Source organism: Zootoca vivipara, chromosome 7 (assembly GCF_963506605.1).
Source record: "Zootoca vivipara chromosome 7, rZooViv1.1, whole genome shotgun sequence".
Taxonomy (NCBI): domain Eukaryota; kingdom Metazoa; phylum Chordata; class Lepidosauria; order Squamata; family Lacertidae; genus Zootoca; species Zootoca vivipara.
Window position 1 is genome coordinate 8,850,621 of NC_083282.1, and position 15,643 is coordinate 8,866,263.

The 15,643-nt window shown below is 43.0% G+C and overlaps 1 protein-coding gene across 5 annotated transcripts in view; it reads right to left on the minus strand.

Moving 5' to 3' along the window:
* Nucleotides 1-15,643, minus strand: part of PBX1 (PBX homeobox 1) — a 220,104-nt gene that overhangs the window by 23,751 nt on the left and 180,710 nt on the right. Inside the window, exons 6-8 of one of the 5 annotated variants that reach the window (XM_060276637.1) lie at nucleotides 12,891-12,939; nucleotides 4,719-4,831; nucleotides 3,432-3,521 (exon numbers count right to left, since the gene is read on the minus strand). In XM_060276637.1, the coding sequence (XP_060132620.1) occupies nucleotides 3,432-3,521; nucleotides 4,719-4,831; nucleotides 12,891-12,939 (252 nt within the window). Of the gene's footprint in view, nucleotides 1-3,431; nucleotides 3,522-4,718; nucleotides 4,832-12,779; nucleotides 12,940-15,643 lie in introns of all 5 variants that reach the window. The other 4 variants (XM_035122691.2, XM_060276640.1, XM_035122694.2 and 1 more) reach the window with 4 other exon arrangements.

Consider the following 15,643-nt stretch of genomic DNA (forward strand, 5'->3'; position numbering starts at 1 on the left):
ATCTCGTCCTCTGTCGTCCCCTTCTCCTAGTGCCCTCAATCTTTCCCAACATCAGGGTCTTTTCCAAGGATTCTTCTCTTCTCATGAGGTGGCCATCTCCTTCATGGATCAATGCCTTGTCGTGGCGAAGGGGCTTGAATAACTCAGAGAAGCTATGAGCTATGCCATGCAGGGCCACCCAAGATGGACAGGTCATAGTGGAGAGTTTTGACTAAATGTGATCCACCTGGAGAAGGAACTGGCAAGCCACTCCAGTATCCCTGCCAAGAAAACTCCATGGACAAAGACAACAGGCATATTAACAGAACTACTGGCTGCTGACTCCTCCCCGAATTCCATTCCATGTCAGCTTCTATTCTTAAATATAGAACAGGGCAGGAAAGGGCCATGTTATTGCAAGGGACCTCTCAGGTTACCAAGGAGAGCATTTACTATGACTGATGCCTTCTCCGTGTCCTCTTGGAAACCTAGAGGCAAGAAGGTACCTTGGCAACTCACCCTCCTGCTGCCCACTGCTCATGTTAGGTTACATTTATTCAATGTAAAAGCATATTCATGTAGTTTAAACTCAGTGCTTCTTATGGTATGATAGTACATTGTTCTCTCTCTCTTCTGCAAGCCATTCCTTTCAAGAGAGGCCTTTCTTCCCTCTTCCAAAATAACTGGTCTTGAAGATAAAGGAAACTGCATCATGTCCCTTCTGGTATTAATGCTGATTCCCATTCTGCAGCTTCCCTTTATTAATGACTACTAAATTAGCTTCGGTTCTGCACCTGAATCCATGTTGGCTTTCATCTCCTCTCGCATGCCCTTTCCCTAGCTCTTTTCTTCAGCAGAGCATCCCCTGGTGATTTGGTTTAGCCTAGAAAACTACTGCGTTCAGATATATATTCAGTTGCAGTAAGCCGGGCTTCTCCTTGGGGGGTGGGGGGCAGGGTTAATTTGTACAGAAGTATCATATCTTATCATGATCAGTCTCCGATTCATTTATTCCTCAGTATTAAAGAGCCAGGATAGAAATGAATTCAGCTAACAGAGATTAATGTGGAACGATAGGCTCTTTCATGTGGCATTTTCAAGCCCGGTTTTTGCAATGGGTTTATATAATCAGACATAATTGTCTGCACATGTTCAGTTGCATTTACTTCAGAATGCTTTACTGTCCTTGGCTGGTGACGTCAGAGCTCGGTGCTAATGTGGGCGCTTGGATGCCTGTGCTAAATCCAGAAGAAGTCAGCTCAGAATTCCCACAACAAAGTCACACGCCATGCTTTATGGCATTTCTGCCCTTCCACTATGCCCACCAATGGCTTCAAGAGAGCTTCCTCCTCATGATGAGAAGCCTGCCAATAACCCAAGCTTCTTCTTTTGGCTTTGGAAAAAGGACACATAAATATTGAGAAGATGTTGAAGTAATATAGTCGTTGGACTATATAGCTCAGAGAGTAGTAAGGATTAAGTCCTTATGTTATATTACCCCCTTGGGTTTCTAACTTAGAGCACATGTATACATTTAGCAGAATGAAGCAACAGAATTATGGATTGTATCACTTTAGAATCCAGGAAAATACATATTTTTGAACGCTTCCATGCCTGTAGCAAACTAACATACTAGGGAAAGTTATTCTCTTATTTACTCCACGAAGGGCTTTGAAAGTATACAGGAGAGCATTAAAAATGGGACCTTTCACGTGTCTGAAGTGATACAGATCAGAATTCTACCACCCTGGGTCAAACTGGAAACGACAGGCGCAGCCATATTTGATGTCCTCGAAAGGGTATTTAATTTTAATGTCAAATAAAAAACAATAAACCCTCATTCTCCTTACAACCTGCCATGTCAGGTGCTTTTCTCCCACCCTGGTTCCCCCTAATACCGTAATTAGGTTGGAAGAAGAACATCTTACAAAAGTGGGAGAGAATACAGTCCCCCTCAACTGTGTGGCTTTATATATTAAATTAGTTCATCCACCTCTCACTTTATATATGAATCAGACAGAAATGTGAACAACACACGTGACTGTTCTCTGCTAACTTGGCTACTGCCCAATCCTGCACAATGTACATTGGCTCGGAGTTGCTCTGTCTGGCACGTGATTCCTTCTAACACACATCCCCAGAGAAAAAACAAAAGTCAGCACTCCCATATGACCCAACCTGCCAACCTGTGAGCTTCGACTTACTTTGGGTATCTAAGCACTTGCCTTTTAACGCCTCAAATTTTGTACTAGAGAGAGATGGTCTTGGCAAGCCGTTTAAAGTCTTTCCCTTCCATCACATCCTATCCTTGGCACTTCCTTTCATTTCAACTTGACATGAGCTCATGGAGAATGCCTAGCAGGTCCAATGGCAGCATGCTGTACGATTCCCCACTGAGAAAAGACTTGCTTTGCCTAGCACTGTTGTGAGCAATGCAGACAGTCGAAATCCTGAAGGTTATCTAAAGAGGGTGGGAGAGAAGCCTCTAAACCTTGTGCTGCCCTTTGCCACCACCCTCAACGGGCGCTCCTCGCGTCTGAGGCACGCATGCAGTGGAAAGTCAAAACATCAGGACCATGCTTCACCCTCCCAGTATTTCCAGGTTAATCCTCGAGCGCAACTCTTCCCCTGACCTCTAAAAGGGGCAAAGAGAAGCCCCCGACACAGTGTACGGCAGCCTCCTTTTCCAGGCTCCCCTCTTCTCCCAGCTTGCTGTCACCGCCACTGAGATGGCGGATGATTGATCTGAGAAATGAAGTTGGATTGCTGTCCCGAATCTACACTCGGTTCTCCTTGTGTCTGTCTGATCGATTTCACTCTGTACGACACAGCTTGTCGCTATGAATTTTCATGCTAGTGAGGAGCCGCCAGCACAACCCAGAACAAGTAGAAGATGTTCCTCTCCTCTCCACCCCCTCTCTCCACCCCTCCCCTCGGTTTTTCTTACTCTAATTTTTGTATTAGTATCGCCATCATCATCGCCGTCATTATCACCAATCTGTTAATAATCCATTTTTGGCCTTTAGAATGGGGAGAGGGTCCACCCACTATGATAGATGGTACATTCAGCTGCAATGGACTCCAGCCCTTGGCCTTCTCGTTGGAGATGTCTGGGTCCCCTCCTGCCACTGCACTCACTAGGTGTCACCTGTTTAGCAGCTCTCTCAGCAGAACGCAAGTGGCCGCAGGTGCCATGTGAATATTGATTGCGTCTGACAGTCCTAGACGCCAGCTGCCTGCACAAGGCCTGCCCCATCGCCACTTTTTTCGCAGAGAGAACTCTGCCGTTGGCATGACCGATACAGAAGCAATAAACTAGGTGACCGTAAAGCTAAGACAAGTCCTACTAAGTGGCATTCTGAGCCCTATGGCTTTGAAATAATTGGGAAAGAGAGAACCAACAAGAAAGGGGGAAAAGAAAAAAAGAAAAAAAGGAAGCCTATTTTTCTTACACTGATGCCCTGCGGACTATACATCTGACTCGCTGCGAGTCCGTCACTGTATCCTCCTGTCTGGCTGATAACATGGCGAAGGGTATCCACCTAAACAGACCAACAACAACAAAGAGAGAATTAGGAACACAGATATTAAAAGGCAAGACTAATTTTGGGGGTGACTAAAATAGGACGATAGGACTATAATCAAGATTCTTCCAGTGTTCACTCCAAGCAGCAATAAGTGAAGAGGCCTCCCTCCCTCCTGCCAACCCACTATAATCCCTGATAGCAACAGTGGCAGCAGCCGCCCATGCTGGAGTCTCAGTAGTGCAGCAAATGGTGGGGAGAGAAATATACAAGGAGGCAAGTTGGTTGGAGGTCCTTGGTTGAGTTAGCAATTCCTATATGGGGGCAAGAAATCTACTCCATCCAAATCTGTCACCCCTGCTATCCACACCAGTTATTCAACCCAAGGTTTCTCAGTGCCACTTGCAACTGAAGAGAGTTGACTTAATACAAATGAGCGTTGCGAAGGTTCACGCCTTGCCTCTCGAGACCATTCATCCTTCTTGACCGCGCGAGGCCGTCTGTCATCTAGCATGCCTTCTTTTCTGCATTCAGGGTAGCAATGCAACCTAGCTTTGCTTTTAATGCACCTTGACATGAGTGATGGAAATGTTTGAATGGTTGGCACCATTATCTAAGGGTAAAGGGAGACTCCCGAAGGGGTAAGCAAAATACCTAAGAAGCTGTTGCAACCATTGCATCAGGAAGAAGTGGCTTACACCCCAGTGATTATTTCCTGCCCTCTTCCCTGTCAAACTGGCTTCTAGGATAGGGTGGCTAAATGTAGTTTGACACGGAAATGGGGGGAAAGGGAAACTTCTGTAGTTCAGCACCACTCTCTTGTCATTAAACCAAGCAGAATATGACAATATGGACACATCTTGAAAAATAAGCCCGAGGTACAAATATCTGGTCATTTCTCCTAGAAAATCCACTAAGCAAGTTGCATCTTGCGTAATACTCTTTCCTTTCAAATATCGATTTCTTCTTACTGTGTAACTAAGAAGCCAGAGCCAAATGCATTCACAAAGCGTGGGCAACATCCCCAAAGACCATTTTTTTGGTAAAAAATAAATAAAATTGTTTGGTTTGGGGTTTTTTGTTTGGACTGGTTTAGGTTGGTTACGGAGTTTCGATTCCTCTCTTGGGACAGGAATGGGGAACGCCAATAAGGATCAAAGGCTTTTCATTCTGATATTGATGCATTCACTGGCAGTACACCCGATGGATCCCTACCTGTGACTGCACGTTGGCTCCAACCTGGGCCCCTTGGTAAGAATCCCCATTGAGTGACTGCACGCTCATGAATAAATCTCCAGAGTTTGACATGTTAAAAGAACTGGAAGAACCTGGAAAGGAAAGAGTGAGGCACCTGAATCATAGAAAGGAAAGAGGATCAACCGCACGCCTGTCAGCCAAGAAGAAGGAAATGACATGCAAAGCAACCCCAAAACAGGAGACAAAACAGGTTAGTAGCACGAAGGACAGAGCAAGCAAAAAATAAAAATATAAAAAAATTAAAAGAGAGAGAGAGAGAGGATGCACTGTAAGAGCTATAAATATCACATCTCAAAAAAGCTTGCCCTCCAACCAACTTCTCAACAGAAATGAGTCCTTCAGAATTCAGTGCTTCCTGATGGGAGGGTGTGGCACATAGCTCCCGTTTTGTGGGTGGGAGGTTGCTTTGTTGCTGTGGACAGCATACTAATGTCTTAGCAAGCTTTAATGTTTTCAGCTGTGGTGCCTGGACAGCAGTCTCATCTTGTTTTTAGAAGATGGCTCCCATAAATATAGATGAATAGAAAATGTTTGTGGAGCATGCCATGCTAAGGCACCGCCAGTTTCGTGAGGGGTTCCAGTCGCGGCCCGCAATGAATCTATCTTGGCCAATTTGGCAGGAGAGCAAAATGTAGAATAGAAACTAAGGCCACAGATTTCCACTAGTCCTTCACACCCCACACATCTAGAGGAGCACATAATGTGCCAAATTTGGGGCAAAGGAAAAATGGGCCACAGGAATGTGGTAAGGCTCTCTTGATCTCCTCCATGTTGTCTTTGTCTCGTGGCAAAATATGGAACTTGCTAGATCACGTTATCTCAATAATCTCAACCACACACAGGGTTGAAAAAATGTAATTCCAGACATAACTCCCTTTCTGTCCCCCCCCCCGTCTCCTGCAAAAAAACAAAAACAAAAAACTTTATGACACAGCAACCTAACTGCATGAGATAGACTGGAAGGAAAGGATTATTTTGAAACTCTCGTGCAATTGATGTTAAGAATGAGAAAGCTGAACGTGCAAGGTTTAGTTTTAAGCATGACATTAGGCTTGAAGGGAGAGACTTCAGGGGCCCAGGTCAATTCCATTGCACTTTTGCAATGCCAAGTAGTTCAATATTTCCAACATGGAAGATATAGAACTACTATGTCTAGGGTTGGTTGGTTTGCTTGGTTTTTTTGCAGCTGCCCAACAGTGAAATACAGATAAAAGCTCTGTGAACCTTTGAATGATACTTTCTCTTTTCGAATCTTTTGGTCAAACCAGGTGTGGAAAACCTTTGGTCCTCCAGATGTTGCTAAAACTCCCATCTGTGCCACCAAGCATGGCCAATGACAAGGGATGATGGGAACTGCAGTTCACCAACATCTGGAGGGCCAGAGGTTTCCAACATCTGTGCGAAACTCTAGACAAATGGGAGGAGGGTGCAGTTATCTGAAGAGTACAAGCATCAGAAGTCAAGAAACAGTCCAACGGTGAGTTCCCCTGCAAACATCTTCCCTGCCCATGAAGTCTTTTTTTTTTGCTCCTATGTAAATGCATCTTGAAGGAGAGATTCTAAAATGTAACAATAATTAGCAAGGGCTAAGAAGTTCTTCAAAGTCTCCTTTAGCGTATGGTGGAAAGATCCCCATTGACTTCATCAGGCTTTGGAAAAACCCCTGCAACTGAAGGATTGCCTCCTTACATACCATCCTGCCTACTCCGTAAGATCAGAAGGACTTTTCTGTGTTCTACTTAGGATGGAGAACTGTTTGATGAGAGCAACAGATAGGGCCTTCTCAGTGACTGCACCAATATCATGAAGCACTTTGTCGTATGAAGCATAGGTGACCCCCTCTCTGGCTGTTTTCCACTGGCTGGGAAAAACATTTTAATTCCATCAGAATGCTTTTACCTGCTAAGTATCTGCTGTAAAGGTCATGTTTTGGCTGTGATCTTTACCTCTGTTGTATTTTAATGAATTCTTAATGCGGCGTTTTTATTGTATTTTATGATATTGTGATTCTAAATTGCTGTAAGCTGCTCTGCATGGCGCAAAGTCACTAAAAGGGCAGGGAATAAATCTATCTATCTATCTATCTAATCACACTTTAACAATAGATAAACTACTGGAAATGGTTCTGATTATTTTTCAAGAACTCCCATTACTCTGCAGCACTAAGAGTACCAACTTTTTGGGAAGCAAAAAATGCCGTGATTATACCAATATTTTCCTTTCTGTGACACCCGCCTTCTGAGCATACAACATGTGCCTACTGTAATTATTTAAGTCTCACAGGAATGCCATGGGATTTGGAGAAAAGTATGGTTTTCTCTCCTTAACAGATGGCCTCAATAAATGATCTGGATTTTCAAGGTCGTGCAGCAAGCCAATGATATCACCATGAAGAGGCCCTAGGAAGCCTGTGTTCATCCCTTTTCTGCAGACAACACAGGTTGCTTTTTAAGTTAGTTTGCTTGAACAGTGTAGGTATTTTACCCCGCACTATCTTTTTAAAATATTCCTCCAAATAAGTAGAAATGGCATTTACTTGACAGGTGTTGAATCGGCAGGGAAGAGTCACAAAATTACATTCAAAGCAACAATGGTATTGATAGATGCCATTTACAGAATATTTGTTGATATTGATGCAGATGGCACGATTCACCAGGTTGGTCTCCAAGGGATAATACAATGGTGTGGGAAAAGGAATGACGTCAAAACAAAGACACACACTGCCCTCAATGAACAGCATCTCCAGAATTTTGGGATGATAGTTTATTCAACTGAGCTTTGAAAGCAGAAATATATTCCTCCCAACAATATTCCATTTCCCCTTCAGCTGAGTTTGACATTATTATTTTTCCATTACTTACATTTTTGAGCAACGTGTAGGAGAAGTGGAATGAAGAAAAAGCATGTTTTGCCATGCTGAAATGGTCAAACACAAGCTAAAGTTTCCTGACTGGCTTGTGAGCTGTTGTCTCTGAACTGTCTCCCTGTTTCCCTCTCTGGAGCCAGAAGCAAGAGTATCTCATTTGCTCCAGAAGTATTCTGTTGGCATAGCCAATGATATCACCATGAAGAGGCCCGTAACGTAAACAATTCCATTCTGACTTTCAGTTGCTTGGCTTGTGAACTTTTCCACAATACCCGCCTGAGTACCAGTGGTTTGTTTGAGGGAGATCTCAATAAAGCATCATTTTGAACTTGTGCAAAGTGATTTTCTCTTATCCAATGAGTCACTAAAGCCCACCCCTGATTTATCTGGGAACAGGGACCAGCATTTACAGGTCAGAGGGCCTGACTTCCATCTTTATTTACAAACGTTCCTTCGCTTCTGATCTTCTGAATCACACCGATCTTTGGATTTTATTGAAAACGAAATTCAATGTTTAATTCTTCTCATGTTTTAGAATGTGGACTTTTATAACAAAGGGATCAAATAGAAAGGAAATGTTCTGATGATTTTTTTTAACCAATATGGAAACATTTATATCCCCATTGCATGTGCGGTGCCCTCTTTTACAATAATTCACATTGGTGGTAACTGTAAGCTCCTTAAAGGAAATGTTGTGGAAGTTAAAAACAACAACCAAAAACTGTTTATAGGAAGAAAAGAGGACCCCCCCCCCACCAATTTCATGTGATTAATACAAATCTAGTTAAATTTAGAGCAAGTTGAAGGGAGAGACCTAGTTCTGTCTAGCTAACTCTTGCTTAAATTACTGAGAAATTAACAATTATTTGTTTTCAGGCCTAGACAGAAGATGCTGTCTTAACTGCACCTGCATGAAGAGAAAGCAGCAGTTTGCCAAGAGTGATTGATTTACACCACAGGGGAGAAGGAGAAGATCAGAGGAGATTCACAGCAGCAGGATGAAAGTCTGAGGTGGTGTCAGAGATGGAGAGACAAAGAGGCGTTTTTTTGTGGAAACGAGGAAAGAAGAATCTGCACTGTGCAGAGGGAAAAGAAAATGGTGCATTACAGCAGTTGAAAGGAAGGGACTCTGGCCAGATCAGCAAGGGTTGACTTACATGGACCCAACTGGTAGGAAAGTAGATACAGTGGTACCTCTACTTACGAATTTAAAGGTAAAGGGTAAAGGGACCCCTGACCATTAGGTCCAGTCGTGACCGACTCTGGGGTTGCGCGCTCATCTCGCATTATTGGCCGAGGGAGCCGGCGTATAGCTTCCAGGTCATGTGGCCAGCATGACAAAGCCACTTCTGGTGAACCAGAGCAGCACATGGAAACGCCGTTTACCTTCCCGCTGTAGCGGTTCCTATTTATCTACTTGCATTTTGACGTGCTTTCGAACTGCTAGGTTGGCAGGAACTTACGAATTTAATGCGTTCCAAATGCACATTTGTAAGTCGAAAAAAATTGTAAGTCGAATCCCATAGGAATGCATTGGGAGAAAAAAAAATCGTAAGTAGAAGCAACCCTATCTAAAAATTCGTAAATAGAAAAAATCCTATCTAAACTGCATCCAAGATGGCGGACGGAGCTCCATTCGTAAGTAGAAACATTCGTAAGTAGAGTTATTCGTAAGTAGAGGTACCACTGTATGGGTAAGGGGAGAGAGCAGTCGGCTAAGAGGCTCAGTCCATGTTGTGAAGCAGCATAACTCCCGAGGAAGTAGAGCATGGGTAGGCAAACTAAGGCCCGGGGGCCAGATCCGGCCCAATCGCCTTCTAAATCCGGTCCACGGATGGTTTGGGTAGAATGTGTCCTTTTACTTAAAATGCATCTCTGGGATATTTGTGGGGAATAATTATTTTCCACCTAGTCGTTTTGACACCCTATTTGCAAAATTTAACAATTCCAAAGTACGGACGCACTCTCACTTTCACAAGATTGAACATACTACTGCCTTCAGCTGTACTTGAGGATCAATTTCAAAAGATTGCACTGGAAAAACGGTTCTGTCCCTGTGGAGATGGCATTATTGAGTCAGTGGCTCATGTGCTTCTGGCTTGCAATCTTTATAAAAATTTGAGGAGTGAGGTTATTACCCCTCTGCTATTGTCCATGTCGGGTTGCTCAACCATTGCTACTGTGTCCTTTCTTTTATCAGATCAAGATGATCAGGACCTCAGGGTATATAAATTCAATAATTAATAATAATACTAAGAATTAAGAATACTAAGAATAATACTAAGAATAATAATCAGGTGACAGCAAAAACTGCAAAGTTTTTAGCGGGGGCAATTAGAATAAGATCTATTATTTGATTATAGATGTAAACCTCCAAAATGTATTTTGTATAGTTAAGTTTTTACCCCTGACTTCAGTACATTTTATTTCATTTTATTGCTATGACTAGTGGCTGGTGCAAATAAAGATTCTTCTGATCTGAACCTGTGAGTTGGTGAACACCCATCTGCATAGCCCCAATACAAGCCTCTACTGTTAGGCTCGGCTTCCAAACACAATGTCCATTTCTTATTATCTTTCCTAAAACACTTCTGCACACCCCTTATTGTCCCCTGCCTTCCTTTCACTCCTTGGGGTGTCATTTCACACACAACACAGCGACAACTCCAGCTCTGTTTCCAAATGCACACTTCAAACAAGGGGACAAAGCCATTTTGGGCTCTCTGACAAGAGAACCCCGCAAGATACATATCTCAGCAAACGTGTGTTTCTGCATTCATACTGTACTGTACTTTTGTTTTTCCTCGAACAGTTAAAATGTGTCAGGTATATATTAAAAATGTAACATGTGAAGCAGCCCTAAATGTTTCTGCCATTCTGGGCTATTATGAAATTCGGCCAGGCAAAATTACTTCTCTTATCCAGCAAGCCACTCCTCCTATTACAAGGAGGTCTTGGGGGACCATCCCACTGGGAAACCAACACGAAATGTTGTCTTGTGGAAGTTTACTACAGATTTGGCTCCTTGCCACTGCAAAAGGGCAAGTCTAGAGGGGTTTTTTGGGGGGTTTTTTAATGGCTGTTGTTCACAGGCCAGGGAGCAAAGCTCAGTTCTCTTGTATAACACCTACATTACCAAGCTGCTTCTTGTAAATCACAGGCCTTGAGCAAGACAGTAAATGATAAACCAATAAGGCAAAACACACCATCTCAGTTTTTTCAAAAGTAGTGAGAAACAGATTGTGATTTGTGATGGGTGACCTGCATAGTGTTACTTGTGAGATTTGATTTCTGGTACTCCTCCACTTTGCCTTAATGGGGGCAAGGTCACCACCAGCAATGGCTTCAGCCTGTGGCTGCAGCTGCCAGGACAACCTGCTTCACGCACAAAGTCACGCTGTCCATCGCTCCCTCTTTTGAGTGAGGAGGGCCTACCTGTGGAACAAGGCCTTTGGCCCATGTCAACTGGAGAGCCAGCGCTACTAAACAAGCCTCAAGCAGAGGAGATGGAGGAGAGGAAAGACCCATCTCCAGGCACGATGAATGGTGTTACCAGGGATTTTAGCCTCTTCCCCACTGCACAGAAATGGCACCATGAGCTCTTCAGACAATGGGGTCCATTCTGGTTCATGGTTCTGAAAAGGGCCCTCCCGCCCCCAAAAGAAGACCAAAGCACAATGGCAGCTCTGCCGGTGCTGCTCAGCTATGGATTACTATCTAAGATGCTTCTCCCATTGCCAAAGCAACTTGGGTAGGAGGTTCCAGATCAGAGAGCTCTAATTCCCATTGCTTTAGTAGCCCCTTGGTCACACTGACCTCAACTGTGGACTAGAATAAAGACTGAAGTGATGCAGAACAAAGGCTCACCTTGGGCACATACTCCTCTGGAAGAAAGATACTCTACTTTAATGCTTTATTATTTCAGAGTTTAAAAAATTCAGACCAGGAGACATAGCATGTTTTCCAACAGTATCTAGGCTCTCTTGGAAGACGTCCAAATTACACTGTCTTGGGCACAGCTTGTTGGCAGCTTTACGTAAATGTCTCATATTTATTTGTACCCCATATAATTTCATAACGTAGAAAAAGTGTATCAACCCAATGTATTTGGCATTTCCCTCTTTTAAAACAAAAAGCCATACAGTACACATTTGTTCGCAAACTGGTCCTTAAGCTGACCTTTTCCCAAAAATATTGTCCTGAGTTTTCTAAGGCCCAGGAAATTATAATCCATTTTACAATAAACAATTTGTCATAAACAATTGTCTAACACGACGCAAACATGAAACAGCAAGCCTGATCCAAGTTCTTTACTACTTTCATCTCAAAAAGCAAGATCAAATAAACTATTTATTGGGCTAATTTATTCCCCAAATTTCCACTCTGCCTTTCTCCGCAATAGTACTCAAGGCACCTAAAATGAATTTGTCCCTTGCATAACTAATACACACACACACACACACACACACACACACACACACACACACAAAACACAAGATCACATCCTGGAAAGGTGGAGGGACAAGCCATGTTTGAATTTTCATGGAGTAAAAAGCCCTCTAGCCATTCTGATACCAAAGAAAAATGAAATTACACAAAACAGGTGAGCTACAGGTAATGGGAATAAGCAAGCAATAATCCAGAGAGAAACGTTCACACAATACAGACACAAAATAACATGACTGGGTGATGCTCTGAGCAAAGGTCCCATGGAAACATTGTGTGCTAGTGCAGCTCCCATTCATTTCAATTTGGCTTGTACAGGAGAACTTCCTGGTGGATTGTGGCCCCTGAATGTGTTGGGTTATTTATCAGGGTCACCCAGTGATAAACGTCTCTCCCCCCGTTGAAACATACAAATGTGCATGGACGACCTTTCTCCTGAGAGAACCAGCAACTCAGGCAAAACGTTCTCCGTGCAAAAATTCCCCAACACATTACTTTTAATTACACAGCATGACTACATTGTCTTCAGAAACAGAAAAAACAGACAGGAACAAAATATCCTAAATGAATACATTGCCCCAAAAGTGAACGAACCAAAGAGGAAACCAAATTAAAAAGCAAACGAGAAACACACATTGATACTAAAAGGAAATAAAACCCCACGGAAAGAAAAGAACAATAACAACCCAAAAGAAAAAAAAACTAACCAGCTGAATTGGGAGTTGAGGGTGAGTTAGCTTGGCTTCCATGGGCTGACACATTTGTAGCAGTGACAGCCGTTTTGGCAGCATAAATATTGGCTTCCTCTTGAAATTTACCTATGTTCTTCTTGTACCGGATTCGCTTATTTCCAAACCAGTTTGATACCTAGAGCAAGTTTGAAAAAGAGAGAGAGGGAGAGAAAAAAAAAGCCTGTTAATAAGAAGTCAAATATATGACCAGGGTGGGAAGCCAGGGGAAAGGGAGGAAAGAATGGGAATGCTTTCTAAGTATGCTGATTAATAGTTTAGAATAAATCTCTCTCTGAATTTACAAGACAGACCCATAAAACTATATGATTTTGTGATTATATACAGCACACACTGTGGATTTTTGTTTATGTTTTCTGGAGTGAGAGGCTAGGCCTTGGGCCACACGCTAAAACTGTGCTTCCATACATTTCCATTTAAAATTAAAAGCCAGATTTTCCTGATGTGATTTATGGAATCTCTGAATCATAGAAGAGACGAAGAGAGGCATCCGGTGCATCTTCTGTGCCAAGGCATCAGTTCCTCCATAGATCGGCCCCACACCTTAAGAAGTTAACTAATTGTTACTACAAACAGAGGAGAACAAACAAGGTACGCCAACACTCTGAAACTGCTGTAAAACTTTGCGTCCCTATCCATGCACAGGTCCCTTGCAGTTGCTACAATGCATAAACATCCGTAAACGAAACTGTCATATACAGTGCTCTTTTTTTTATTGAAAAGTTTTCAGTTATAAAGAAATAAAGTGATACGAAGTAAAATAGAAGAAAAACAAAAAGGCACAAACATTTGTAGAGATACAACTCCCCCAGTATACGAATACTGTATATTGTCCACAAACAACAATACTCTGGAGATCCCGAGCCATAAGGTGGCTAGATTGGCCTCTACTAGAGCCAGGGCCTTTTCAGTATTGGCCCCAACTTGGTGGAACGCTCTTTCCCAGGAGACCAGGGCCCTGCGGGATTTGTCATCTTTCCGCAGGGCCTGCAAGAGAGAGCTCTTCCGCCTGGTCTTTGGGTTGGACTTAGCCTGGCCCCTGTGTTTTCCTCCCTCATGGCCTGGATTTATAGACTACTTGAAACGAGGCTGCATTTTAAATTTTAATACAGTACTGTATTTTAATCTGTATTTTAATTAATTGTTTTTATGTTTTATTGTGGTTTTGTTGGTGTGAGCCGCCCTGAGCCTGGTTTTTGACTGGGGAGGGCGGGGTATAAATAAAAAAATATTATTATTATTATTATTATTATTATTATTATTATTATTATATGAAAAATGCCCTAACCCATTCATTCTTTTATAAATTTGACATTATTATCCTGCCATATACAATGCTTAAAATTTGTGTAGATAAAATGTAGCCAAGACGTTGGAATGAAATTACTTCAAACTAATCGCGGAAATGCTAACTTGGACAAATCTTTTAGTATGAAGATCCTCAAAGATTGGAAGATGATCGTTGCCGTTTACTTTCTAAGGAGGCAGGGTAAAATAGATGTATTTCTCACCACTTGACAGAATTCACTGCAACACGTGGCAATGCAAGAAAGCCCTGGGCAGGCTTTTGTTAAACATACAGACGAACATTTTGGGGTGGGATTGCACCTGAGGGCCTTTCCCCAAACCTCCAAGAGCTGGAGATCCTGTCTGCCCACCCTGTGTATCCTGCAACATGCATAGGATCTTATTGCACAATCCATACGCTGCAAATGGATAATCAGAGCCTATTGGTGTTGGTGTGTATGCCTGCAAATGAGACTCTGTATCTGTGGAATCTGGAACAAGGCTAGCAGCTGAAACCCCCTAAGCACAGGGCTTAGATAGCTTTTAAAAGGGAACAGACAAATTCATGGAGAACAGTCTACCTATGAAGGAAACCTCCTTATTCAGAGGTTGTCTGCCTTTGGACACAAGATAATAGGGGCAAAAACCTTCATGCCATGCTTGCGGGCACCCAGAGCCATGTGAACTTGCTGCTGCTGGAAGCAGACGGCGGAACTGAATCCATCTTGGTCTGACCCCTGTATGTCTGCACGGACAGCTTCCCTGAAATGCGAGACATGAATGCATAACGCTCTGGATTTTGAAATATCTGTGCGGATTCCGCATGTAGTCAGATGACAGCCTCATTTATTCTTTCTATAGCTGGCCAGCTTTTGCTTCTCACTCGGAACTGATGGCTTACAGATTAGAACTTCCGTCGCTGTCCATCATAGCAGCTTCTCTTTTTTTTACAGCTTGGCATTGCACAAGCGAGTAAGAGCAAGAGCGGCAGGTTGTCTCCACTTCACTGCACTGCACACAACACCGGGCTCCCCGTGCCCCCCCCCGTAAGTGGCAGGATTGTGTTGTTCTTGGAAGCCGGGAGAGCAGTGGTGCCCCATTGCCCCACCAGTTGCTACTGCTGTGTTTGTTTGTTGGTTGTGTTTGTGTGTGTGTGTGTGTGTGTGTGTGTGTGTGTGTGTGTCTGTCTGTCTGTCTGTCTGTCTGTGTGTTGTGGCCTTCTGGCCAAGATGTTTCACCCACCCCATGCTAGATGGATAAGCTTAACCTGCTCAGTGCAGTTTCTGAAAGACCCTGACATGAACTTATATCTGTAATGCTATGTTTGCTTTCTTAGTTGAGATCCATTCCCTTCTGCCTGAAAGCAAGATACAGAAAAGCTTCCATTCATGAATAAAGTTGGGAATAGCGAAGCTTTTTGGCACATATTTAAGGGCATTGCTAACGCTGGTTCTTTTGAAATGAAGTGGGTGGCAAATCAGTTTAAAGATTTAAATAGAATCAACGCATAAAATGTTTCATTGCATACACTTTAT